Source organism: Epinephelus fuscoguttatus, linkage group LG13, assembly GCF_011397635.1.
Source record: "Epinephelus fuscoguttatus linkage group LG13, E.fuscoguttatus.final_Chr_v1".
Classification (NCBI taxonomy): domain Eukaryota; kingdom Metazoa; phylum Chordata; class Actinopteri; order Perciformes; family Serranidae; genus Epinephelus; species Epinephelus fuscoguttatus.
Window position 1 is genome coordinate 39,598,343 of NC_064764.1, and position 27,392 is coordinate 39,625,734.

The following is a 27,392-nucleotide window of genomic DNA, read 5'->3' on the forward strand; positions in this document are numbered from 1 at the left end:
TTAAAACTAACTTCACCGCGGTGTCTCAAAGTTTTCGCCTTACGCTGCTGTGCGCGCTCCCGCAGGTCGCATACAGATCAGTGCGGGCGTGCACGAGCAGGGGAGCAAACTGTTTGACTTTTCTCACATATTCTACAAAGTGCTTTTAGTCAGCTTTTTCATAAGCTTTGCTTCAGTGAAACCTAAAACCGTCCCCCAAGCTCTGCTCTGAGGTATTTGTATTGAGATGGGTGTTGCAGACTGAGCTGGCAGCAGACAGTCCTGGGGCAGGTCCTGCGCTGCGCCGCCAAGAGTCCGGAGGCTGAGGTTTGTGTGGACATTTCTGGGAAAGCCTCCAAAGCTCAGTTTTGCCAAGGAGAACCTGCGGAGGAGCACAGCCGCGCTTTTCTGTGCAGACTCAGCGCAGTGTGCACATTTCTCACATTGTGTCGGAGGTTCCTCTTCACAGCGCCAGATGAGCGTCTCACAGTTTGTTGGATATAAACAGCACCCGAGGATTGATGGGATCATTTAAACCATTAGGGTTTTAACGCAAACCTGAGTGTGTTTTGGAAATGTGACGTGGTCCAAAACTTTTCTCCGAAGGACTTCATTCATTTCCCCTGGGGCTGAGGAATTATCACAGAGTGTTGGATGTTAATATAACAGAAGATCTTTCCTCCTGACCTGCTGGGATTATATCTGTAAACGGAAGTGTGGCTGAGAAGAAGTTCTGGATGTAACTTTACGCACAACAAACTCTTCTCTCATTCGCCTTGTCTGCCAATTACAGCTCAGAGAGGGAAGTGGATTTCCTCAGCAGAAGGCATGCTCTGAAACACATCAGTGGCAGACTGTTATGAGTCGATGTTGCACTCTGTGAGTCTTCATCTGGAATTAATTCATTAACAACCTCCAATGCACTAAAGACGCGCCAGAGTCGCGGCTCCACCACTGGATCTTTATCTTACCCTCAGTGAGTGTTTAGCCTGCTTTATCTGACATCTCGCCAGAATGCGGGGGGCTTTTGTTCTCACTTTAGCTCTGATATATCTGCTAACCTGGACAGGCGAAGCCGACAGACAGACTCACCTCAAGCGGGTGCAGTTGCAGAGACGCGCAAGACTGGGACGTGCCCAGCTGGGCACAACGGACAAGGAGCGCCTAGTCGGACGGATGCGCCCTGGGTTTGGTTCGGCAATCTCGGTGCACAGTTCCAAGAAGGAGGAAGATGTGCAGGCTGACGAGGGTGCTCCAGTTTCAGGCAGGACGGGGACAATGTTGGGCAAGAGAGCAGGAGGTCAGGGTCTAGTGCCAAGGAGAGGGGTGGCCGGACAGATCGGCTTGCCCTTTCAGCAGGGCATGCTGCAGGATGAGGGCGCTCCAGGAGCGAGAGCAAGGGTCGCCCGGATGCCCAACAGCGCCGGGTCACCAAATCTGCTCGCCAGTTTTGCGGGGAAGAACCGCGTCCTGGTGATCTCTGCGCCCCATGATTCAGACGGCTACTACAGACTGATGATGTCTCTTCTGAAACCAGATGTGTACTGTGAGCTCGCCGAGCGCCATGTCCACCAGATTGTCATATTTCACCAAGAGGGAGAGATGGGGGGCAAGGTGAGGAGGATCACCACGGAGGGGAAGGTGATGGAGGAGCCGCTGGACACAGCACTCATCCCCAGACTCATGAGCTTCCTCAAACTGGAGAAAGGTAAGGGATGGGTGGAGGTGCTGAAGGAGGTGACTGTTTGTATTGGTTGTACTGACCCAACTTATTCTATATCTATGAATCATGTCTGAATGTCTCTGTTGTGGTGACCAACCTGAGCTCATGTAAGACAGCACACACCTCACCCACTCCTCATCTGGGTGGAAACATGACAGATAACCTGAAACAGTTTGTACCCAAATGTGATGAGAGATGTGGTGACCTGCAGGGAAGTTTGGGATGGTGCTGCTGAAGAAGACCCTGCAGGTGGAGGAGAGGTACCCGTACCCTGTGAGGCTGGAGGCCATGTACGAGGTGATCGACCAGTCGCCCATGAGAAAGCTGGAGAAGCTAAGACAGAAGGGCTTCGTCCAGAAGTGCAGAGCAGCAGGTGTGGAGGGCCAGGTGGAGGAGGGCACACTCACAGGTGAGAGGACATTATTATTATTATGATTATGTTTATATCACAATGCTTTGATCCGTTTAATCACTGTTTGCTGTATTTTGCTGTTCACAATATTTCTGCTGTGATTCACAATTTAATTACAGGGACATGTCAAAATTCTGAAAAAATATGACAGTGTTTTGTTCTGCCTTGGATAGGAGTATCTGAAAAACTAAAACCCTTTGGAGGATTTGTGCCTGTACTAACTGTTTGTGGCTTATAAGTTAAACCATTAGACTAATAAAAACTAGTAGGAAGCTGTTGGAGGGAAGTCTTTTATCTGTTATGTGTCTCTGTCTGGACCAGTTGATGCACCAGTAGAAAGAAAACCAGGGAAGAAGATCCTCAGAAAGCCCGCAACCACAACCACAGCTGCCACCACCACCACAACAACCACACGACCAACCACCACAACTACCACCACCACCACAATGACTACAACCCGGCCCCCCATCACCACAACCAGACCGACAACCACAACCAAAGCAACAACAACAACCACTACCACCACCACTAGAAGAACCACCACGAAACGACCCACCACAACCACCACCACCACCACCACCCAGAAACCAACCAAAGCCCACACCACCGCCCTGTGGTTGCCTGCTCCGAGAACCACCGCTGATCCTTACGACTACAACCGCAGAGAGAGGGAGAGGTATCCAGCTAAAACCACCCCGGCTGGAGATAACCGCACCGACAAGGAGAACCGAGATCCACACAGCCGCAAGCTAGTACCTTCCACACATAAACCCTCTAAGGTCAAACCTACTAAGAGGAAGAATGGGGGAGAGAAGGTGAGGTAAAAGTGTATGGGGTTCATTCTGTAAAAAACATTAGCACTAAAACCATCCTTCAGTTAGTTTTGGAAATGTATATTTTTATTTTATTTTTTATATGCACAGACAAAACTGCATAGAATCCGTTTGGTTGTAGAAATAAGAAATGTATCAGGAGAGGTCAAGAAGCCGCAGGTTTATACAAATAAACTTCCTAATTATTCTGAGGATAATTAGCTCTTGAAAACAGGTACTTTGGTGTTCCAGATCTGCACACAATGATAGGGAGTACTGCACATATGTCGTTCTGTAAAAAGGAAGGTGGAACTGATTAACCTGTCTAGTATTATATTAATGAATTTGTGATTTAAATTTAAAGAATTGGCTAAATGATAATGGTAGAGAGGAAGGTAAGAAAATATATTTGTAAACTGAAAGAAGGTTCAGTTTCCTGAACAGTGGAACGGAAGCCTTGTTAAATTTTTAAGAAAGTTGACAATCTTATTAATCATTTTTGCAGATTTTTGGGGTATGTATTTGCCCCCAAAATATTACCATACATCAGATAGAGATAAATCATGGAATAATGTAAAGTTAATAAACAAGACACATTTAAAAAAAACTTTGTAGTTTGCTGATGATCCCCAGTGACCTCACAATTTTGTTACAAATAAGATTAATGTGTTTTTCAAGTTTTTTTCAACTAAAATGCCTTAAAAATGTGCAATAGACTTGAGAAATTTCTTCTCCATCTATTGAAACTCTAGCAAAATCCCTATCATACCTCCTGCTACTTGACACAAATATAATGAAATCTGATGTTTTAACATTTAATGAGAGCTTATTGAGTTGAAACTATCTTGCAACTCTTACCATTTCCTCATGTGTGTATTTTATTAGAGTGTGTACATCAGCATGTGACAAAATCATGTTGGTATCATCAGTAAACAAAATGGGACCAGAAAACTACAAAGAACTGAAAAATCATTAATGTAAATAAGATATATTAAGGGTCCTAAAATAGATCCTTGTGGTACACCACATGCTATACGAACAGTGTTTACAGCACATCTAATTCTTGATACATATTCCTCTCTTTTTCATGCTACTCATTAGCCACTTTAGTGTATCACCTTTGAAACCATAGTGTTTTATATGCTCATAAAGGTTAGCTAAAATAGTCACACTGATCATTACGTTGAATCCTTTTGAAACTGTGAACATTTTTCTACAAAACTGTCACGTTAGCAGTCATTATGCAGTTTTACACAAATGTCAGGACAGGATAAAATAATGAAGTGTTGGCATTTTATAGCCAAAAGGTCAAAGGTCACTGTAACATCATAATGTTCTGCAAAAACACTTTCCTGGCCATTACTCAATGTCATATCTCAGGAACGGAAGGGGAGACATTTGGTCAGATACTGAATTGGTGACTCTAATCTTGAAACACTGCTGATTGTATAGATCTTCTGTGTGTGAAGCATCCATGTTTTCACTGACATGAATATAAACTGGAACTGCAACTTGACTGGCTCGCAGAGGCGTACAACCGGGAGTCTTCAGATTGTGTGTTGATGAAGTTTCTGTGGGGATCAGACTTTTCTTCATCTATTCAGCCCTGGTAAAGTGTGTAAAGAAGGGTCCTTTGTCTTATTTGCTTAGTAATAGAGTTTGTATGGCTCAGGAATGGGCCTCTTAAATTGAACTGCTAACTCTAATGGATGTGTGGGTTTTACTGGTGATGCTGACTGCCAAATTAACTACTGTTGCTTCACTTTGGGTGCACAAGAGGATTTTTCTTTTTCATCAGGGAACTCTATGTTCTTTGGAACTAGGTATAGGCTAAAGCATTATCATGTTATTTCAGTCTGTGATGGAAATGTTTTAACATAAAAAAATGTGGACAATTAATTTATCAGTTAATAACATGGTTTTATCTGTGCAGGTGTTGACTAATGAGTACGAGGACAAGTACGAACCAAGCAAGCCAACAGTCAGTGATCCTGAGGAGAGAGAAACCTTCACCGACATCAGTCCCACCAAGAAGGTCAAGGGCAAGCACGATAAGCACGACAAGAAGAAGAAGAAGGCTGACAAGGCTGCCAAGAAAGGGGAGAGGAGAGGTGGAAAGGCAGGGAAGATTGGGGGAAAGAAAAATGGAAAGAAGCTGTCAAAGTACCCTGAGAAAGAGGACTACCCGAAACCCACTAAGAAGCCAACGCCCCCTCCAAAGGGATCTCTGGCCTCCTTCCTAGACTACTTTGAGAACAGGAGGCGGCTGCTGGTGAGAGCATGACATAACTCACAGTTCACAAGAGGCCCACTGCCTCACTCGCCTGGCAACTGTTCGGTTTCAGGCTTCGGTCAGAAGGAAATATTAGTGCTCAGGTGCAGTATTAAACTGCACTGCTGTGAGGGTGTAGTTTGATATTTTGGGAAGTATACTTATTAGCTGTCTTGCTAAGAGTTAGATAAGAAAATTGATACCACTCTCTTGTCGCTTTAATACAAACTACAGCCAGCTGCTAGTTAGCTTAGCTTAGCATACAGAGCTTAAAAAGAACATGAACTTTAAAGTACATTGTTACACATTGGTGGAAATTTGCCTTCCATTTAATGCAAGGAAATATGCGAACCAAACATTTTCTTCCAGTGGCAATGCAAATTTTTGTCTTCATATTGGGTGGAGATCAGCTATGGTGAACTCTGATTAGCAAAGTTGCAGCCTCAACCAATAGCAAAGAAGTATGTGTGGAAGAGACATTGATTGTTGCCCAAGTGGCAACCTCCGGGGCTGAAAAATGAAGCCAGCACAGCGTTGCCAAAAACTGAAGTTCCTCTAATGGCTACTTGAGGCTGGCCCCAAGAGCGAGTCCCCACAGACCTCTATGTTAACTTTACAGCAGAAATAAAAATGGTTTTGATCTTTAGAGCGAATTTCCCCGTTCATGACAACTGTACGGGGGTGAATTTTTACATAATTTAACCATTAAAATTTTAATGAGGCTTAAAGTTATGCCTAATTAAGGTTGGGGCTCCTTTGATTGACAGGCTGTCTGCCGATAATGTCTTTGGCTTTTCAGTCAGATCCACCCCCAACTTCCAAATATGGTCACCTCTGGCTTAAAAAATTCAAGATGGTGATGGCCAATTGCCGAACTTGACAAACTACAACCCAGTGACTGACATCACAATAGCTTTATCCATTATTTTATACAGTCCATGGTCGGGAGACAAGTATGCAAGTAGCAAGCTAGCTTTCTGCATGCGTCACATTCAGCAAAGAAATTGTCTTGCAGGTGATGCTCACCTGCATTCACTCGTGTGACCTTGCCCTAAAGCAGTGGTTCCCAACTGGTGGGTCGCAGTCCAAAAGTGGATCGCGGGTCCATTCTGAATGGACCACAAGTGACTTGCGAACATGTCAAGTTTGTAAAAAACACACTTTATTTTTACGTACAGTGAATTTCTTGCACATAGTTTTTATTTTGAAGTGTCATTTCCTGCTGTAGAGTGCTTGACAAATGGACAGCGTCTTTACAAAGACAGCAAACTAGCGTGACGACATGGCCAAACGCAAGTATGCAGTGAATATATTACTGTGTGGACCCCGTGGCTGAACCAGTTGGGAACCACTGCCCTAAAGCTCACAGATTAACAAGTTAGATCTTGCCAACCACAGCCACTTCCTCCCAAGCAACCAACTGTGACATCAAGAAGTCACTGTGCTCAGCCGAGAAATAGTTCAGCACATAACTGTCCATGAAACCACAACGTGTCATTTTTACCTCTCAGTTTTCATGTGGATAAAACATTTAAGATTTGACGTGTTGATTATTTGCAGTTTCCCTCTGATTCCAGTCTTTATGCTAAGCTAAGCTAACTGGCAGCTGGCTGTAGCTTCATTTCATGTACCTATGTAGGACTTTGGTATTAGCTCTCTTATATAACTCTCAAATTAAGCATATTTCCCAGATTGTTAAACTCTTCCTGTAAAGTACATTTTCATCATTGAGTTTTCTGCATCAGTAATAAAAATCATCTTTTCACAATAAGACAAGTTAACAAGCTAATTAGCGCTGCGATCCAACAGCAATGTCTGGTGAAACCATTAAATTTCGCAATCATAAATACTTCACAAAATTACTTTGTCTTGGATTCTGCTTTTCTTTTAACTGGCTTCAGAGTTTTGAGCCAACATGAATTGTGGAGCAGGAGGAGGTGATCTACAGTATATTCCAACTCCAATAAGAGGGAGTTTGTTTTCCAAAACACAGTACTGGAAAGTTCTGGAAGTTCTGAACGCCAAAAGATCTCAACATCTGGAGAAGTAATCTATTGTTGATTCATTTTTACCGGTCAACAAATCGGTAAACACCTCTGTGCTTTGGGGCTGCAAATCATCCCTTCATTTCCCCATTTAGTTTCTATAATGTCGCTGCTTTATGATCACACTGAAGTGGTTTGTAATCTGAACAGGCATAAAGTATGGGGAGCAGCGATCTGACAGGCTGCACAGCTGTGTGCTAACAGACTCTGCGTCTCCGCTTTGCAGCCATTATAGATTCTTATCACAGCAGTGCTGCGGGCAGGCCCAATCCTCTGCCTGCAGGTTCATGTAAACATCACCTCTGCAGCACACTGTGTATATGTGTGGGCGTGTACAGTGTGTGTATATCTGTGTGTGTGTGTGGTTTCATTGTATATACATGACACTCTAACCTCTCTCCTTCCCTGCAGCTGATTACATCCCCCAGTGAGGAGAACAGTATGTATGCTCAGCAGAGGGACGAGTACCTGGAGTCTGTGTGTGAAATGGCCATCAGGAAAGTCTCCATCATCACTATCTTTGGCTCTCTGACCAACTCCACCATGAAGATCGACCACTACCAGCTGGGTAACTAGCACACAGTTTCACTTCTCTTGTCGTCTTCTGTGAAGGTTTAAAAGCAGCCATTTGTTTGTAACTGTGCAGAGGAGATGATTGGCAGTTCTCTCAGACACCAGCGTTAACTCATCCAACCCTTCCATCTGGTTGGGCAAATGCATCCTCCGCTGGGCTGTCAGCGCTTGTTGCAGTTTCTGAGTCATGCACCTACCCAGAATAACTGTTTGTGAGAATCTGAAATCTCAGTGGATGTTTTTCACATTTTAATGAAGAAAGCTTTTGTTTAGATTTGTGAGCACTCAACTCTTTTCTCCTCATCTCAGCCAAAATGTAAAAATCACATTCAGAACTGAAACTCTCAAAAAGTATCAAAATACTGTAAATATAGCAACTGACTATCTTTGTGCAGATTGATCAGTGTTACATAAATGAATATTAGGGTAAGGACATCACGCAATTAGTCTTCATGCCAATGGACAGTTGATTTTGTGTGTCCTTTTTGTCATCTTTATTGGTAGCTTGATCCTCTAATACCTACAGGAAACAAGCAGCACATTTTGCATATTTGTTGTAGGACCTAAATTAATATCCAGAAAGCATTTAGCAGTTCCAGAAGACACACACTTCTCTACTGTTTCCAGACAGGCCTGGTCACAGAAATAGCAGGGCCAAACCCACTGGAACAGCGCCAGTCTTGACAAAGTGGCCAAATGTGGAATTACAACTTGTGGATCCGTTACGTGATGCTGGCAAAAAGGCTTATACGCATAGACTTATATCGTGAAAGAGACGTCCCACAGAATGATTCATTTCACTACTAGTGTTTGACCCATGCGATCCAATAACGTTTCTAACGTCTAGAAGAGCCACATGTTAAAATCATTTTATCACCATTTAAGTTAGCAGAGTGCTAAACCTGAAGTTAGACACTTGGTCGCCGTAAGTCTCTCGTGCATTCGCTTTATGGCCCCACGACGCGAAATATCCCAGTAATATTATACCGGCTGAATTTTACTAAAGCAACAATAAAACAATGTTTATTTTTGTTGTTTTGCCTCTGCAACAGCCGTGGCTGGAGGTACTGCATTTTCAGGTTGTTCGTCCATCTGTCTCACTCTCCTGAACATGATACTTCAAGAGTGCCCTGAAGGAATTCCTTCCAATTTGGCACAAAACTCAAAAATGAACTAATTCAGATTCAGAGGTCAAGGTTTTCATGATCTCATCTGTCTCATTCTTGTGACTGATATCTCAAGAACACTCGGGGATTTTTTTCAAATTTGGCACAAACATTCACTTGAACTTGAACATGTAAGATTTTGGTGGTCAAAGGCCACTGTGACCTTGCATCAGACGTACTGTTGTGAACACAATATTTCAAAAACACCTTTTGGCACAAAGAATCAGAAAATGGTGGTCAAAGGTCGAGGTCACTGGACCGCATCCATCAAATTCTCATGAACGTGATATCTTAAGAACACCTTAAGGGAATTTTTTTCAAATTTGGCACAAATGTCAACTTGGACTCAGGAATGAACTGATGAGAATTTGGTGGTTGAAGGTCACTTTGATCATACGTTTTTGGCCAAGACTCAAGAATTCATACAGTAATTATTACAAAATTTCATGCAAGTGTCTAACAGGATAAAATGATAAAGTGATGACACTGTATATCCAAAAGGTCAAAGGTCAACTTCACTGTGACATAATGTTCTGCAAAAACACTTGTTTTGGCCATTATTCAATGTCATTACTCAGGAACAGAAGGGGAGAGATTTGGTTATATAATTGAATTGATGAATTTGTGACTCTAATCTTGGGTGTTCAAACTGTGCTGATTGTATTAATCTTCTGTGCTGCCGGGGGGAAGCATCCATGTTTTCACAGACATGGATGTAAACTGCCACTTGATTGGTTTGCGGAGGCATACAAATGAGAGGTGGTAATTGTATTTTGTCAATGACTCAAGTCCTCAATGACTTGAGAACATTGCTGTTCTTCAGTCACATTTTCACTCGATGTGTAAAAGCTACAGTAAGTTCAGGGGAAATGTTATTGTGAAAATGTTCTCCGTACTAAGGAGTGGAGATCAGAAGAGGCCACGTCTGCTGGCCTGTCCTTGTTTTACCTTTCTCGCATGATGTCAAACTAGATGCTTTCGGCAGCGATCTCTGCTCCAAGTATAACATTCAGACTGTACGCTCGCTCTGCCAAAGCCACAGTATTGTGTGTCTCTCTGTGCAGGTGATAATAGACAGAGCTGACATCTGACTCCTATGATCTTGACTTCTGTGGTCTGACGTTAATTTGCATGTAACCCTGTGGTAACAGTACTTTTATATCACTTTGAAAGGTCACACTTTCATTGCATTCTTAGTGATGAAATACTAGTGTGGGGGTCTTTCTGTAGGAAATTAGATGAGCTGTTAGAGTGCAGGGGTCTGTGTGTGTCAGAGTACATACCCTCCTTGTGTATCATCCTAAACAAGGGGGCAAGTCTGCCTCCCCTGGAGCTGATGCGTAAGCTGGAGACAGTTAACTCATTTCACACACATTCACTCGGTGCAATTATGACTGCTTTTTTAATAAAATGTCCTTTTTATGAAGCAGCCTCCAGCTACTTGTTCAAAAGGAACAAAACCACTGCTGTTTTTATGAAACGCGCTGTGTCATTTGTGCTTGGCGGCCCCTCGTACTTTGAGAAAGTTTATAGCCGTCCCAAACCCGAGGCTTGGGTTAGTGCGTGTTAACTTCAGGACATGCAAACCCACTTTGTAAAACTTTATGAGTCTGTCACTCCACATGACAACGAGGTTTTATCCAGATGGAATGCTGGAAAAAACACCGAGGTGACGTCACCCGCCCCCACCCATGGTCGGACTCGGTTACAGTTTTGTTCCACTTACCGGCCAGAAGGTCAGTGTGTGTAGTAGTGTGTGTGTGTAGTGGTGTGTGTGTGTGTAGTAGTGTGTGTGTGAGCACGTATTGTATACAAACAACTAGTCCTTTCAGTGTAGCCCCTCCCTCAGTTCAGGGTGACCTCATAGAGTTTTAAGTTGGTTGGTTGGTGGACAGCATGTCTGTGTGTTGAGTCTGTGTCGGCTGTCTCCAACATGTGCCGGGGTTTTCCTGGTTTAATTGCTCATACACATTACACGGCACAGAGAGGATGGACCAGCGACCAAAAAACACTATTCTGTGGTGTGTGTGTGTGTGTGTGTGTGTGTGTGTGTGTGTGTCGTGCACACATGCACGGAGGGAGTGGTGATTAAAGGCTTTTGCTTTGGTCTGTATAAAGGCCAGCTACAGTAGATTTTGGAGCCAGATCTCAGTGAATAAAAGCTGCTCTGTGGAGTCTGTCCCTGATTCACTCTGCCTGTTTGCATTCTGCAGAGTCTTCTTCACTGTCATGTCAGACACATTTTTTTTCCAAAGGCACTTTGTTTTGAGTTTAGCAATGGAAAACACATTTTACTCCTCATGTTTCAGAGCTGCAGACTCACATTGTGTTTGCTTTATTATGGTTTACTTGATGGGAAAGCTTATCATCACAACTGTACATCATTTTGCATTAAGATCTGAGAGTAATGTGATTTTCCTTTAGTTGTGTAAGAGCTTTTATTCGTCAGATGTGAAAGTCTCATGAACAAAACATTTGTCAGATTTACATTTTTCACTCTGCAGCAGCATATCCAGCTGCAGGCACACTAGACTTGGAAACTTTACCCTCTCTAATCTTGACATGTTTAAAAGCACTTTAAAATCAGTTTTTATGGAGCAGTGTGGAGCAGCTTTTAACAAGTGCCATTATTTGCCATGATTCTCCCCCTGATTACTGGGTGTCTTGTGTTTATTGCTGTGTTTTGGGTTGTTTTGTGATGTCATCTGCCCTTTTTTGTATTTTCATTTGAACCTTTTTTTAATATATTTCCCCTCCCATCATCAGGGCTCCCTGGCACAAGAGATATTGTATCTCAGTGGGACCTTTTTATTTAAATAAAGGGTAAACTAGAAGTATTCCTTGTGGTTGTTTGCCACCACGTATTGAGTTGCACTCATAGTTTACATTTATGTTTGTGAAACATGAATGCTTCACATACACCTTTCTTTCCCCCTCGGCAGCACAGAGGATCTATACAGTCAGCACAGTTTCAGGGTGAACACCAAAAATTAGAGTCACCAATTCGGTATTTGGTCTGGTCCTGAGATATATCGTTGAATAATGGCCAGAAAAGTTGCTGCTTGAAAAATGTTAGTGAACTGAGGGGTCTCTGACTGATGATTTGAGTCTTTAGCTTTCAGGGAACAGCCCTCGTGAACACCTGGCAAAATACTCACATTTTACCATGATGACACACACACACAGACTCACAAGAAAAAAAACAATACCATCTGTTGGGACGTTATCATGGTTGGTAAACAAAAGTAAAGCTGACATGTCAGAAGTTACCGTATCTTATATGTTCTTATGTTTAGGTTCCACTGGTTCTAGTGAGTATGCTGTGGAACACAATCCTTTTCTCCACAAAAAAACAACTGAAATACGGCTCCATTAATTAAAACAAATATAAGCTATCTCACGATATCTGTCCCACTGTTTCTTTTTCCAGAAAATGACAAACCTATGAAGGGCCTTCGTCAGGAGGACCTGGTGAACCAGGATCTGATCACAGAGCTGAGGAAAGAGTTCAGCATGACACATGATGACTTCTACATGGTCCTCACCGATTCTGACATGAGAGTCAAGGTAAGGCCTCGCTCTCTATAGATCCTCCACAGTCCTTTTAGACAGAGTATGTGAGACGTGTAGAGCCTCGGACACATTCTGTTTGTAGCATGCAGGACCTGCCCCTATAAAGCACGCCCGCCAGAGAAACCCACCAATGCGGCTGTCTGACCCTTTTACAGTGCTACACTGTAATGAATAAATGAGACCAAGTGTAGCAAGTCATAATTCATAACACATGAAGACGTGATTCACTTTATAAGTAACAAGATTTAACCCTTGCCATTACCCTTATCTTAACTTTAGCCACCTTTTTTTAGAATTGGAACTGCATAGCTAGCTAATCGCTAACTTAGCAATTTCCTCAGAGCCTCCGCTTCCGGGTCAAGGAGCACAGGAGGTTGATCGTGCATATGGGAGAAGTTTTCCTTGTGCGCTTCCTCAAGAAAGCCCTTTCTGACAGAAATCTATTCATTTTAACCAATGCAACATCGAGAAAAAGTCCTGTTCACCTCCCATTCTCGGTGAAAGAGACCCAACAAATCCTCCCGTGGCTTCCAGGAGCCAGGAGGAAGCTTCCAGCGTTGTGCTGGAGCCACCTGGGTACCAAGTGAGTATGGGCCGGAAATGGGCATCTTACTTTGAGCCCACTTGGGTATCGTTCAAGGTTCAAGGAATTTTTATTATCCTGGAGGGTCAATTTGTGTTAGAGCCAGCAGTTAAAACAAAGATAACAATTATCACAACAAATAAATAAACAACCATAAAAGAATACACAAGTACATTTAGCAGCAATTTAATAAATTACTTTTTAACCGATTTGTTCTGCATCAGGGGAGATTGTATCTGCGCCCTGATGGTAGCAGCACAAAATTGTCCCTTAGTGGATGGCTTGGGTCGGCCAGGACACATTTAGCTTTTTTCATGCACCTGACCTGATACAGGTCATGGAGGTCGTTTAAGGGTGCTCCAGCAATTTTGCTGCACACCTTCACAATGCCTTGCAGGTGAGTTTTTTTGTTTAAAAGAAAGTGACCCCTTCCAGCAAATAAATGAAAACGTAAGAACAGATTCAATAAAAGCAATAAAGCATTTTCATAAAAGTGGTGTCAACATTAAAAGTGCGAAGCTTGCGATAAAAGTGCATGCGCTGATGTGCTTTCTCACATACAACATCAACTTGGGGCTCAAAGCACAGCTTGCTATCAGTGACAGTACCGAGGTATTTGTATTGCTGCACAGGTTCGACAGATGTTTGTCCAGATGTTTGTCCATCAAGTGTAACCCTGCGAAACTTTGTGGGCCAGTGGCATGGGGCCGACATCAGACCCTGGGGCAAACCCATTTACGGCCCATATTTCAGCCATGTAGTCCCCACATAGAATTTAAAGCTGGGACCGAGATGTGTCTTGCGTATGTTGCCCAGTTCAGGCCCATCTAACACCCAGTGTAACCCTGCATGAAAGCCATGTGGGAAGTGGCACAGGTCCGCTATGGAATCCACGGACAATCCCATATAGGGCCCATTTTTCAGCCCATTTTCTACCCACCTGGGCCCGGCGTACAAATGTTGGCCGGGTAGCAGCCCCTGCTCAGAATATGTTGAGGTCTGCCTAATTTCAAAGGCTCCTCCAGCTTTTCCTTTAAACTTGGAGAACATAATTGTCTGATGCTCCCCAGCCCTCATTCTTTTATGGACCACATCTTTTAAAGGATCCTGAATTTGAACAAGCTGTTATATTTTAACTATCTGAATATGACTTGAGTCAAACTTTCCCTCTAAGTTAAAATATTTGTACTCTTTTAGATGTTGTTCTGGTTAATTCCCATAAATCAGCCGTGTTCCTGTTTTATTCGTGGCTCCGCTGTCCTGTTGGCCTCCGCTCTGTGTTTACAGGTTCACCACCCTCCTCCCCAAAAACTTTCATCTTGTGTTTCTCTTTGAAGGTGGACTGACCTGTCCTCGCACTGCCAGCATGCTGCCTTCACTAAAACACTGTTTTAATTCACACTACATGACATTTGCCCCACACCTGTGTGTGTGTATGTGTGTGTGCATGCCAGGGTAAATCACCAGGCTGTTTTTGGACCGACTCATCAAAGAGGCCAGTGTTCACCTCTCTGCTGACAGAGGCAGAGACAGGGCAGTCTGTGAGTGCACAAGGATGTGGGTGTGGGTATGAGGCAGAAAGTGGCAGAGGGAGCGAGCGGAGGGAGGTGTGAAAGAGTTAGAACGAGCTGTGCGGCAGATTCAGCATATCCCGAGGAAGGTGTGAGAGTGTGTGTGTGTGGCTGTGTTACGTATTCATGCTGAGATTGTTTAGTATTTCGTAAATTAACTGGTATGCTGTGTTATGTTTAACCGATACGCCTTGTGCTGTTTCCCAGAAGTTATTATGAAGAATGTTTGTGATGTGGAAAAAGGCGACCGCACATCGACCAACATGTTCCAAAACTTCACTCCATCACTCTATTGGAAACAGTTTCACCATTGTTTAGAGCATTGAAACTCTATTTTCATATCCTCCGTGTCATTTGCAGATTTCTTTTCACAAGCATATTGATTTATTTATCCTGTGGCTTCACCACATCTTGGAATTGATCTTTGGGAGTGTATAACTGGTTCTTGTTGATGTTCTTTTCTCAGCAATCCTACGAGGTTCCCATCGCCATGAAGGCTGTGTTCGACTACATCGACACCTTCTCCTCCCGCATCCGAGAGATGGAGCAGCAGAAGAGAGACGGGGTCGTCTGTAAGAAAGAGGACAAGCCCAGATCGTTGGAGAACTTCCTGTCCAGGTAAACTTTTTTCTACATTTTTAAATACACCACATGGCCCAAAGTATGTGGACGTCTAACACCACAGCTTTGTGGACTCATACACATGCTTTTCTGAGAAAACCATGACTTTACAAACTTGGCTTTGTGCATGGGAGCATTGTTATGTTGTTGTAATATAAGTTTTGGCTTGATTGCAACTTCCCCAAAACCATAAAAAGCCCCATAAAGGGAGACTTTGATATTTTCAACCTGGCTCCATGTTTTTGTGTCTAACTAATGGACACCACTGTTTTTAAAACTGGTCCAGTATTGAGCTAGAGGGCTGCAGCTGTGAAACAGGCTCTAACGTAACCACTTGTTGCATTTGTGCACCATCAGTAACTTCCATGGTGAATCAGACTGCAGTCACACTGCATCTAACTCCACGAATCCATTTAGCAGCTCCACCATACACAGTCAGACACACACGGCTGCTTATTTACTGCTGAATAACAGCTCACAACTCGCACCAACAGCTGATGATGCTCCACTGTGAGTGTTGCAGGGTAGTGAAACATCCCTGCAGTGACTATTTACTGGAGTTTACAGCCTGTTGGTAGCCCGATCTCATACTGTTCATATGGGATTAGAAGATCATTGCAAGCACGGTTGTTCTCGGCTTTCTAATTAACGTTTCATAAAATAATCATTCGGTTCTCTCCTCTCACACGTCTGATAGTCCACCACTAACATTCATCCTGTCTCATCTCGTCAACGAAAATGAAACATCGTTGATCTAGGTCATTGATTAATATTTTTTGTCATAATTTTTGTTAACTAAATTAACACAGGTTTAAATATAATTATATAAATTTAATGCTGCCATTTAAATAAATAGCAATTCTATCATTGTAAACCACGCTTAATTCAAAGTCGACAGAAACAAAATAAAACTTACAAAGAAAAGTTTCAGTTTGTCTCTCTTCTAAGCCTGAACGATGTATCTTTTAAGCATTGCCATCGCAATGCACATGTGTGCAATATTTACATCGCGGGGTTTGCAATGTGGCTTGCCCTAATTAAATTAAGCCTGCACGAATAAATTGCAGAGTGATGCGCAAAAAACTCACTTCCGTTTTAATCACTGACCAACAAAACAAGTGGAATCAAGAATAAACGGCCTATTCAAGTGCTGGAATTTGTTATTTACGTGACAACGCCTGAACACAACACAGGCTCCGCTCCATTGACTGTGTGTACAGTGCCGTGCTGCGGGTTGGGCCGGGCTTGCTTACCTGTGTGTGTGTGTGTGTGTGTGTGTGTGTGTGTGTGTGTGTGTGTGTGTGCAATATACTATATAATAACAATATATCAATGTAAGTCATCACGTTTTCAGGTGAAACGTTTCACCGTATAACACGATAAATAGTAGATTGTTATGTTATTATATGAAGAGTCCATCACGCAAAATAATATAACTTTACTTTATGAAGAGATCAGACGGAGGCCTCACCTCTCCTCTTGTATGCTTTACTCACAAGTGTGTGAATTGACCTGGATATTTCCCAATATCGTGCAGCCTTACTCTCTACACTGTTCCAACAGTCACCAGCTCTGGTTTGGTTGAAATAAACGTTTAATTTATTAGTTAGATGTGAACATATGCTGCCTCTATACACACTAAAATCACTGTTTATTTAAATGGAGTCTGGTTGGTTTGGTGATAGTGATTTCTGGGGCAAGGGATCTTTCTCTTTAACAAAAAGGTCTATCTCTGTAGGGATCCTTTCCAAAATGCTGTCAGATACTTAGAATAACAGTCTGAGCCTGGCAGTGGCAAAAACAATCTCTTTTAGTGGACATAAATTGACAGTGCACAAATGCCCCCAGAGGTTACATAACAGTCTGTTTCGCAGTGCTGGCTGCAGGCATCTCGCTCAACACTGGGTCAATTTCAAAAATAGTTGTCTCCTTTGTTACTTAGACACAAAACATAGGGAAATGGGTCCAGGTTGTAATATTTATTTTAACATGCATTAAAACAGCCACCAGCCACCTGAAAGGGCACACTGTGTATGGATATTTATTCATTGGAATGGGCTTTAATAAAGCTGTCGTACATATTTTCTTAGTTAAATGTTTTGCTGAGGAGTTGGTCGTCAGAATTATTGGGTGGTCTCACCAGGCTGTTTCCGCTCCCATCAAACAGCTGTTTCTTTGCTCAATAATCAGCTGGACCATAATTTACAGCGTTTACAGCAGAGTGCGGCAGCCTGTTTGTGTGTATGTGTGTGTGTGTGTGTGTCCCATGGATATTAAAAGTAACAACAAAAAGTACCTCGAGGCTGAATCACTGCAGTCACATATTTTCCTGATATGTCTAAACCAGACAGGCTGTCTTTTGTTACCATGGAGACCAGAATTTTAGTTTCAGATCACAGCGCTGAGATCTGGCAGGTTTTTGACCATAATTCGGGGTTGTCACCCTCTGGCAGTAATAGTATGGGAACATGTTGGTGTACAAGCACAAACTCCTTGTCTTAGCGCAGAGCTTTCACTGCCGCACCAAAGTGCCACTTAAATCCAGGCTGAAATTTTCTGTGATTGCAGGTTCCGTTGGAGACGTCGCCTGTTCATCATCTCCGCCCCCAACGACGAGGAGTGGGCCTACCAGCAGCAGCTCTACGCCCTCACCAGCCAGGCCTGCAACCTCGGTGAGTCACCCGAAATCAACCTGTCTCGTCACTGACCTGTGACTGGTCATTTAACTCACTTTCCTGAGGTCTGGAAACTTTGCAGGGATAGTTTTTTTGAACTCGGTGTACAGTTACAGTCAGTGTATTACATACAAGAGATGTCTGTCGGCACATCCCCATTTTGAAGAAGCAGCAGGAGTACTGACACGGAAGATGAGCGATGTACTGCAGTGGATGGTGGTAGCAACAAACCATACTTTAGCCTCCTAAAGTTCCACCTAAAAAAAAATCAATACACTGGTGATGGACCGAGGCATTATGTTTTCTGGTTGTCCATCCCATTTTCGTGAAGCACTATCTCAAGAACGCCATGAGAGGACTTTTTTCACATTCAGTACCAACATCCACATGAACTCAGGGATGAACTGGTCAAAAGTCAAGGCCACTGGAACCCAACAAAACATGTCTTTGGTAATAACTCAAGAAGTCTTATGCTAATTCTAACATTTTACACTAATGTCTAATAGGATAAAATGATGAAGTGATGACATTTTATATCCAACATGTCATAGGTTAACTTTACTGTGACATCATAATGTTCTGCATAAAAATGCTTGAACAATAAATTGATTAGATTTTAGTGGTCAAGAGTCAAGGTCACTGTGACCTTGCATCCATCTCATTCTTGCAAGGCAATATCTCAAAAATACCTTGAGGGATTTCCTTTAAAGTTGGCACAAATACCAACTCTCAGTCAACAATTACCTGATTAGAATTTGGTCACCAAAGGTCAAGATCACTGTGACCTTTTCGATCGCAGTATCTCCACAGCACCTTGAAGCAACTTTTCAGATTTGGCACAAAGACCCACTTGGACTCAAGGATGAACTATTTAGATTTTGATGGTCAAAGGTCAAGGTCACTGTGACCTTTTTTTCCATCTAATTCTTGTGAATGTTATATCTCAAAAACACCTTGGGGAAATGTCTTCAAATTTGGCAGAAATGATCACTTGGACTTAAGGATAAACTGATCAGATTTGGGGGTAAAAGGTGAAGGTCACTGTTACCTTGTCTCCATCACACTCTCGTGACTGTGCTAACTTGAGAAGGCCTTTAGGGAAATACCTCAAATTTGCCACAAACGACAACTTGGAGACAAGAATGAGCTGATCACAGTTTGGTGGTTGAAGGGCAAAGGTCACTGTGACCCTACAAAACATGCTTTTGGCCATAACTCGGGAATCCATCAACTAAGTATGACAGAATTTCACATAAATGTCTAACAGGATTAAATAATGAAGTGATGACATTTTATATCCAAAGGGTCAAAGGTCAACTTCACAGTGACATCATTTTCTGTAAAAACACTTTTCTGGCCATTATTCAACGTCATATCGCCAGATATTGAATTGGTGACACTAATCTTGGGTGCCCATCTCGAAATTGTGTAGATCTTCTGTGCTGCCTGGGGGAAGATGTGTGTGAAGCATTCATGTTTTTGCAACTTGATGGGTTTGCAGAGGCATACAGCTGCAGGGCGTTAATTCCAAGTCTCAACGAAGTCTGGCCTTGAAGAGAGCGATAAAAGGGCTTAATATCTCTGTCGGAAATCACTGTTTGACAGCAGTGAAAATAGTCTAAATATAGTGTACGCTTAAACTGATAATAATTCTTTTTAGGTGACTAAAAAGCTTTGTGTTGCTGACATCATCTATAGCAGTAGATTGCCTGGCTCCTATGTCAGACTCCGGCCTGCTTCTCCAAACTTGGAGCGTGCCGACTGACATCCAGTGGTTGTAATATACAATAGATGGATAATCTTATCTATGGGTAAGTATACAACCCACTTCTGAAAAATCTGAACTATCCCTAGTAGGCTACATGTTTGAGAAAAAGATCTCAAAACTTAATTTGAGTGAACTCATTCTTTAAAGTGGTTTATGTTTTGCTCTTATTTTGACATTATGGTGCCGTTTCTGCTGATGAGTGCACCTTGCATTAGTCTGACTGGTGCTGTCAGGACTTTGGATTCCATGCTGCTGTTTTCTGTCCTTCCTGTTTGTGTGCTGAGTGTCTCCGCTCATACTGACTACTCCTTCTGTGCTCCAAACTATTTCCTGTTGCTGTAGCCAGAAACAAACTAACAAACAAAACAGAAAGCTTAACCCCCCAGGAAAGACCCACCTGAGGAGAGAATGTAGATGAACATTCAAGTGATTACAATTGAGCGAAATCTAATCTCTCATCTGTTTTTTTTTTCTCTGTGCTTCTCAGCTGAGCGCCTGATATGTTCTGGTGACCTTAGCTTAACCCAGGCATGTGTTCTGTCACTGCCTGCCAGAGTATTACTTAGACCACTTATGAATATGTTTGTCACATGAAGATTACACGGGATATTTTTGTTTACTGCAACCCTCCAGATATTATCAGTGTGTGTGTGCATGTGTGTGTGTGTGTGCACAGAGGGATCCCAGATGACAAAACTGGCAAACGGCTGGTGTGTTTTGTCTGGGGGCTAACAAGCTCTTCTCCTTCCCTGACGACGGCCTTTTCTCTCTGCCAGTTAGTCAACTTTTCCACAGTTACTTAAATGTTATTACTGTATATCTCAAAAAGAGACATTTATCTAAACTCTGTAAATCTCAGCAACCTGGCGCGTCTGACTGATTTATGTGAGATAAATGTAAACTTTAAATAGCACACAGTGAACTCCTCTTCTCGGGAAAACCAAATAAATGCTGTCATCTGGAGTTTCTCCCCGACTTGAACCTCATGTTCCCGTTTTGTTTATAGGAATTCAAGATTTCTGACATTTCTCCCTGGCTCTTACTTCTTTCCCTTACACTCTTGCAGAATGCGTGAGATAGTCAGGAGCACAGATTTATTTGTCACATTTATGAGTTTGACTTTTGCACTATCCGTTATTTGATTCATATGATTACACTTCAAGAAGAAAATTACCAAACATTTAAACAGATTTTACGACTTCATCTAATGATGATTGATACTATTAGTAATAAAAAGATTTTTTTATGTGTAGAGCATAAGTTAGGGATGTCAGCAGACTCTGCTGCTCGTTCTCAAGTCACTCTGAATCAGAATATATAATAGACTATTTTATGACATACTATACAGACATTTATATGATATTTTATATGACGTACTATACTTTGACTTTTTATATATTTGATAAAATTAAACTATGACTTTTAATTACGTCTTTATTGCATGCTCAACTATGACTTTTTATGCCTTTTGGTGGTCAAAGGTCAAGGTCACTGTGACCTTTCATCCGTCTTAATCTTGTGAATGTGGTATCTCAAAAACGCCTTGAGGAAATGTATTCAAATTCGGCACAAACGTCCACTTGGGCCCAAGGATTAAGTTATCAAATGTTTAGGGTCAAAGGTCACTGTGACTTTGTGTCCATCTCATTCTCATGACTCTGTTAACTCAAGAATTTCCTCAAATTTGGCACAAACGACAACTTGGACATGAGAATGAACTGATTAGAATTTGGTATTCAAAGATCAAGGTCACTGTGACCTCACAAAGCATGTTTGGCCATAACTTTATATGCTAATTATGACAGAATTTCACACAAATGTCTCATAGGATAAAATGACAATATGATGACATATCGGGCTCTAGTTTCGCAGACCGGGCGCGGCAGAGGTGCAGCGCACCTGTGCTTTGCCAACTGGATGTGGCCAGGCAGATTTTGCAAGTTTGGCACACCGTGCGCGCTGGCGCAGCTACTCCTCTATCCCACCTCCGTCCCTCCTACCGGCGCAAGTCGGAAAGTGGGAGGAGAGAAGGCGTGGAGTGGGTTTTACACACATCACACCAATCAAATGAGTCCCTCTCCTCGCCCTTAAATGCGCCGCGCGAAGGCGTAATGAGAGTTTACTCAATTCGCCATGGCAGAAGAGAGCAGCAGCATCAGACGGCCAAACTCCTCCCAGGAGGAAACTGATGTTTTGGTCCGGGAGGTCCAAGCTCGCAGTGTCCGAATATACGGAACTGCGAGCAGACCTCCACGGGCTGATGATGCAAAGGTAGCCTGGGAGGAGGTCACCACAATTGTAAATCAATGTTGCGTTTCTCTCGTGCGTGCGCGCTCTCTCTTTCTATCTCGCAGTCTCACTCTGTTTCTTTTCTTTTGACTTTTCTAAGATGACAGATGCTGAATATGTACTCCCTATCTGATGCTGTGGCTGTTTGTGGTTGGCTGAGAGGGATGTGAACTCATTAGTTTGCAGCTGTGTTAATCAAATCAGGTTGGGTTTCCATTACGCTGACATCAGATGTGACGGGACAGTCGATATAGAGATACATTTATGTGCTAATTGCAGATAGTTGCATTGAATAGTGGTTTTGTGTCCATTTATTGCATTGTTAATGTGCCTGATATTCTGGAAACCTGCCTGTGAGGTTTTGGTGACGTGTGCGCACTGTCCGCCGGTCAGCCAAACTTCGGCTTACACCAGCTGTGCTCCCCCTGCGCTGACAGTAGACCTGGTTTCAGCTGGCGAGCTTTTAGCACACCTTCGGCGAAGCCTTTTGGCACGAAACTGTCACTGCGCCAAGCTGGATCTGTCGACACCTCCCCCTGCTGCGCCGCCACACCCATCTCAGCGCACCTCGGTCTACCAAACTACCAAACTGAGTGTGCCTCGGGTTGCACTGCTCGAAACTAGCTCTGCGCGGGGTTTGCCACCCTGCGCCACGCCAGGAAACTAGAGCCCTTCATATTCAAAAAGTTAAAGGTCAACTTCACTGTGACATCATAATGTTCTGTTTGGCCATTATTCAGCATGCATGTTTTCATAGACTTGGATCTAAACTTGAACGGTTCACAGAGGTGTACATCCCCAAGGCAGTCATTCTAATTTATAATGTCTTTTATGACATACCATACAATGACATTTTATTTTTGTTTTTTTTAACTCGTACTGTACTATGACTTTTATATTTTTGATTGCAAACTATATTATGACTTTTTTTATGAGATTCTTTATCACATATTATACAGTTACTTTTTTCATGCTATTTTCAACCACACACTAGACTATGACTTTTTAACCGTATTTTCAGTCGTATACTTTACTATGACTTTTTTGTAATGTATTTGGTTGCTTACGATACAATGATTTAAAAAAAAATTGTCCCATACTATACTATTTTTTTATATTTTTTTTTTACCGCATACTATACCATGACTTTCTCATATTTTCTGTACATACTGTTACTATGCCTTTTTTATATATTTTTTTGACATACCTCACCATGACTTGTTTTTTGTTTAAATCTGCCTTATTACAAAGCAGTACATGCTCTGACATCAGTATCTATGTCTGTACACTGATTTTCCATATGACTGAGTCAGAGAACTGAAGACAAAAAAAGCTTGTCTTGCTTATCAGCAGACGCAGACGGCAGTCTGTGAGGACTTCCCCCCTCATGTGTTGCTCTTGGCTGGGCTGGCACCCAGGCCTGTTCCCTCTCTCCCTGGCCCAGACAAAGGCCTGTCCTGCTGACTGGGCTGAAGGCCTGAGAGGTTTGATCCTGGTATTCAGCACTTGGCTCCCACCAAGTGAAGCCTGCGTTCTCCTGTGTTTAATGTGGGCTTTCTCGCTTCAGAGGAAACAGCTTTTTGGCAGGACTCTGCGGACCACCACGTTCTCCTCCTTTTACCTAGAAACCAGCGCTTAGATGGTTCCAGTAATGAGCAACCACAGTGAAATCAGCTTGTATAAGCAGGAGGACTGCTGGATACAAAATAGTTTGTCCACATATTGCAGACACAGTGGGCCTTATTCACCAATGTCTTCTAAGTTTTTTAAATATAATCCTTAAGAAAAGTCTTTAGAAATGTCTACGTCAGATTCATGACATGTTCTTTAACCTCAGAACTGTTCACACCTGTTTCTGTAATTATGAATCCCATTGTCCTGGAGGGCATGATCTGCGTGCACACCACGAAATTGAAAATAAAAGTTGACAGAATTAGGTCAAGAATGCCTCAGACCTCTCAAGAGGGTGGAGAAGAGACATGAAGAAATTTCCTCTTGAGAATGATTGGTGAATAAGATCCAGTGTTCTTGTTTGAAGTTGAGTTTTACTGTATCATATTTTTTGTCTCTCATGTGTGTTGTTATTGTGTTTGTCGTTGCCATGGTGACACAGGTCTGAGGCACATCGCCATTCTGAAGTTGGTCGGCACAGAGGTGCCGGATATGGGCGGAGTCTTGGAGCTCTATCCTATCAACGGTAAGAACTTTGTCATATAAAATTATTAGTGGGTCGGACACACAGTAACACAAGAATTATGTTGGAGCCATAATATAGTGTTTGTTTGATTGTTTGTTTTATCCGTATCTAAACAAGGTAAATATAAATATACACATGCAGCTATGAAACTGAACACAGGGTGGCGCATTCATGTGTGAAGCTGCATATAGGTAATGAAAATCAAGTGTGTGGAACTGGAAGCAAACCGTTTTTGACCGTGTCATGGAGCCGTGTCATGAAAGCATGAAGTGTTGCCGTTCAGTTTGCTTAACAGAATAACCATTGAACATGGACAATGCTGCTGCCTGTCTGTGTTATGGTGGGCATGTGTATTGAGAATAAATGGATCGCCAAATCCAAATACATAACGAGCACTGGACATTGGTTTAATCTTAGCCCAGAACAAGTTCACCTGTTTGCCCTCATTTTGTTTTGTTAGGAGTCACGACATAGTATAAATAGTACCTTTATTTATGAACATAGTTCCTTCTTTTACTGTTGGTTTCACCTCAAAACAGCTGTCTTTCCTCATACTAAAAGTCAAAATGTCCCAGATCTCCCTCAGTAAAACCAGAATCCCAGTTTTTCCTTAAACCCTTCTGCACAGACCAGTGTGTCAAAGGTCCTCCTATCATTTCACCATGTCTCCAGAGGAACCTCAAAGATTTGCATTTATCGAGGACGCTCTCCAACAACCTCCCAACTGCACAACCATGTGTACTGCTGCTGCTGCTGCAGCAGGGGAATAAAAAATGAATTATTTCTTTCATTTCATGCAACCTAGTAGATGTTGCCCAAGAGAACTCTTAAACAAACAAACTTTACTGGGAAAAAAGAAATGGGAGTCCGGCTTATGCAAGCTGCAAGTCATAACTGGAGCTGTTGCCAGCGGACTGAAGTTGTTCAGGTTTCTGCTTTTGGCATTTGAGCTCAGCATGTGGAGATACAGTAAATGTCAAACAAGTCTGTGAAGGAAAACATGGCTGGGACTTCTCTTTTAAAAATAAAATGTCTGTCTTAAATACTTCACTCCTAACCTGAATCTCTGCTCAATCCAGGGAGCGCGACTGTCGAGCGTGAAGGGCTGTCTGGCATGCTGGTGAAGGACATGAGGAACTACTTCCAGATCAGCCCAGAATACTTCTCCATGCTGCTGGTAGGAAAGGACGGCAACGTGAAGTCCTGGTACCCTTCGCCCATGTGGTCCATGGCTATTATCTATGACCTGGTAGACTCAATGCAGCTGCGCAGACAGGAAATGGCCATCCAGCAGTCACTGGGTATGCGCTGCCCTGAGGACGAGTACGGCGGCTATGGCTACCATCAGCACGGATACGAACACGGCTACCAGGACGGCTATCACCAGGGCTATGGTTACTAACTCTTCCTTTGCCTCGCAGCTGGTGCTCGGCACTATCGGCCCTCTTCCTTTCACTTTTTTAATCTTTCCTCCCCATCCTCCACCAGGCAGGCGGCTCACATGGAGCAGGGTCTTTGAATGTTTTGTAGCACTTAGTGACAGCCCCAAAGTATTCTGAATCTGAATCTGAATCTGAAAACGGTTGCTTTCACCTGTCAAGATCTTTGATATATGTATAGCATAATAGGCTGCACGTAATGGTAATTTCCAAGGGGATTTAATCAGAGCCAGTTAGAGACTAAATGTATAGAAGAGCCTGGAGGTTCAGGGATCTGTTGTGGACTTAGTTTTTGTTTCATGGATTTCCAGCTTCAGAGTGTTTTGCACGTTATTATATCATCTGTCTCCTTCACTTGCCTTCCAGGTCAAATTTACATATTCATGTTATCAGCACAGACCTTTATTTTGTAGATAATGGGCTAAAATAAGACATATATGTATTTATTGGACATCTGTTGCATTTGAGGTGCAGTTATCGATTATTTTATGAAAAGAAGCTGTCACATGTTTTCTTTTGTAAAGTTTCTGTTACTATACAATGTTCTTATTTATACTCTGTTGTGCTATATGATAAATAAACGTTTGTTTACCACCAGTTCTGGTGTATGGATTGCTTGCTGTGCTCAGAATGTCATTACTTAGCTGAAAATTTCAGTTTCAGCTTCTGCAGTGAAATAATCTTTTAAGCTACGTCTCCTCCTAGTGGCCTGATATGATGATGAAGGGAATTGTTTTGCTTGTCAGGATGTTTATTGGTCATTTAATAATAATGACAATCCTCTCTATGGTTTAGAAACATGTAAGGTACTGTAGTAAGAATGAAAATTAGTGTAAATGGCTTTATAGGATACTTTTACTGCAGACTATAACTTCTTTATGATATTTTTGATGCCATGATACCATACCATGACCTTTTTGTGATGTTTTGGACGACATACTATACTATGACTTTTTGTGATGTTTTGGACGACATGCTATAGTATGACTTTTTTGTGATGTTTTGGACGACAACATACTATACTATGACTTTTTTATGATAATTTGAACGACATACTATACTATGACTTTTTTATGATATTTTGGACGACGTGCTATACTATGACTTTTTTATGATAATTTGAACGACATACTATACTATGACTTTTTTATGATAATTTGAACGACATACTATACTATGACTTTTTTATGATGTTTTGGACAACATGCTATACTATGACTTTTTTGTGATGTTTTGGACGACATACTATACTATGACTTTTTTATGATGTTTTGGACGACATGCTATACTATGACTTTTTTGTGATGTTTTGGACGACATACTATACTATGACTTTTTTATGATGTTTTGGACGACATACTATACTATGACTTTTTTATGATGTTTTGGACGACATGCTATACTATGACTTTTTTGTGATGTTTTGGACGACAACATACTATACTATGACTTTTTTATGATGTTTTGGACGACATACTATACTATGACTTTTTTGTGATGTTTTGGACGCCATGCTATACTATGACTTTTTTGTGATGTTTTGGACGACAACATGCTCTACTATGACTTTTTTATGATGTTTTGGACGACATACTATACTATGACTTTTTTGTGATGTTTTGGACGCCATGCTATACTATGACTTTTTTATGATGTTTTGGACGACAACATGCTATACTATGACTTTTTTGTGA

General features: G+C 42.2%; 1 protein-coding gene across 1 annotated transcript; it reads left to right on the forward strand.

Moving 5' to 3' along the window:
• On the forward strand, positions 1 to 26,295 carry ccdc80 (coiled-coil domain containing 80). The gene is made up of 10 exons (XM_049593364.1): positions 1 to 1,687; positions 1,914 to 2,111; positions 2,436 to 2,929; positions 4,860 to 5,198; positions 7,655 to 7,811; positions 12,413 to 12,549; positions 15,176 to 15,327; positions 17,899 to 18,002; positions 24,176 to 24,259; positions 25,339 to 26,295. The coding sequence occupies exons 1-10, from the start codon at positions 994 to 996 to the stop codon at positions 25,659 to 25,661; spliced, it is 2,682 nt and encodes an 893-aa protein (XP_049449321.1). The 5' UTR covers positions 1 to 993; the 3' UTR covers positions 25,662 to 26,295.
• The last annotated feature ends 1,097 nt before the right edge of the window (positions 26,296 to 27,392 follow it).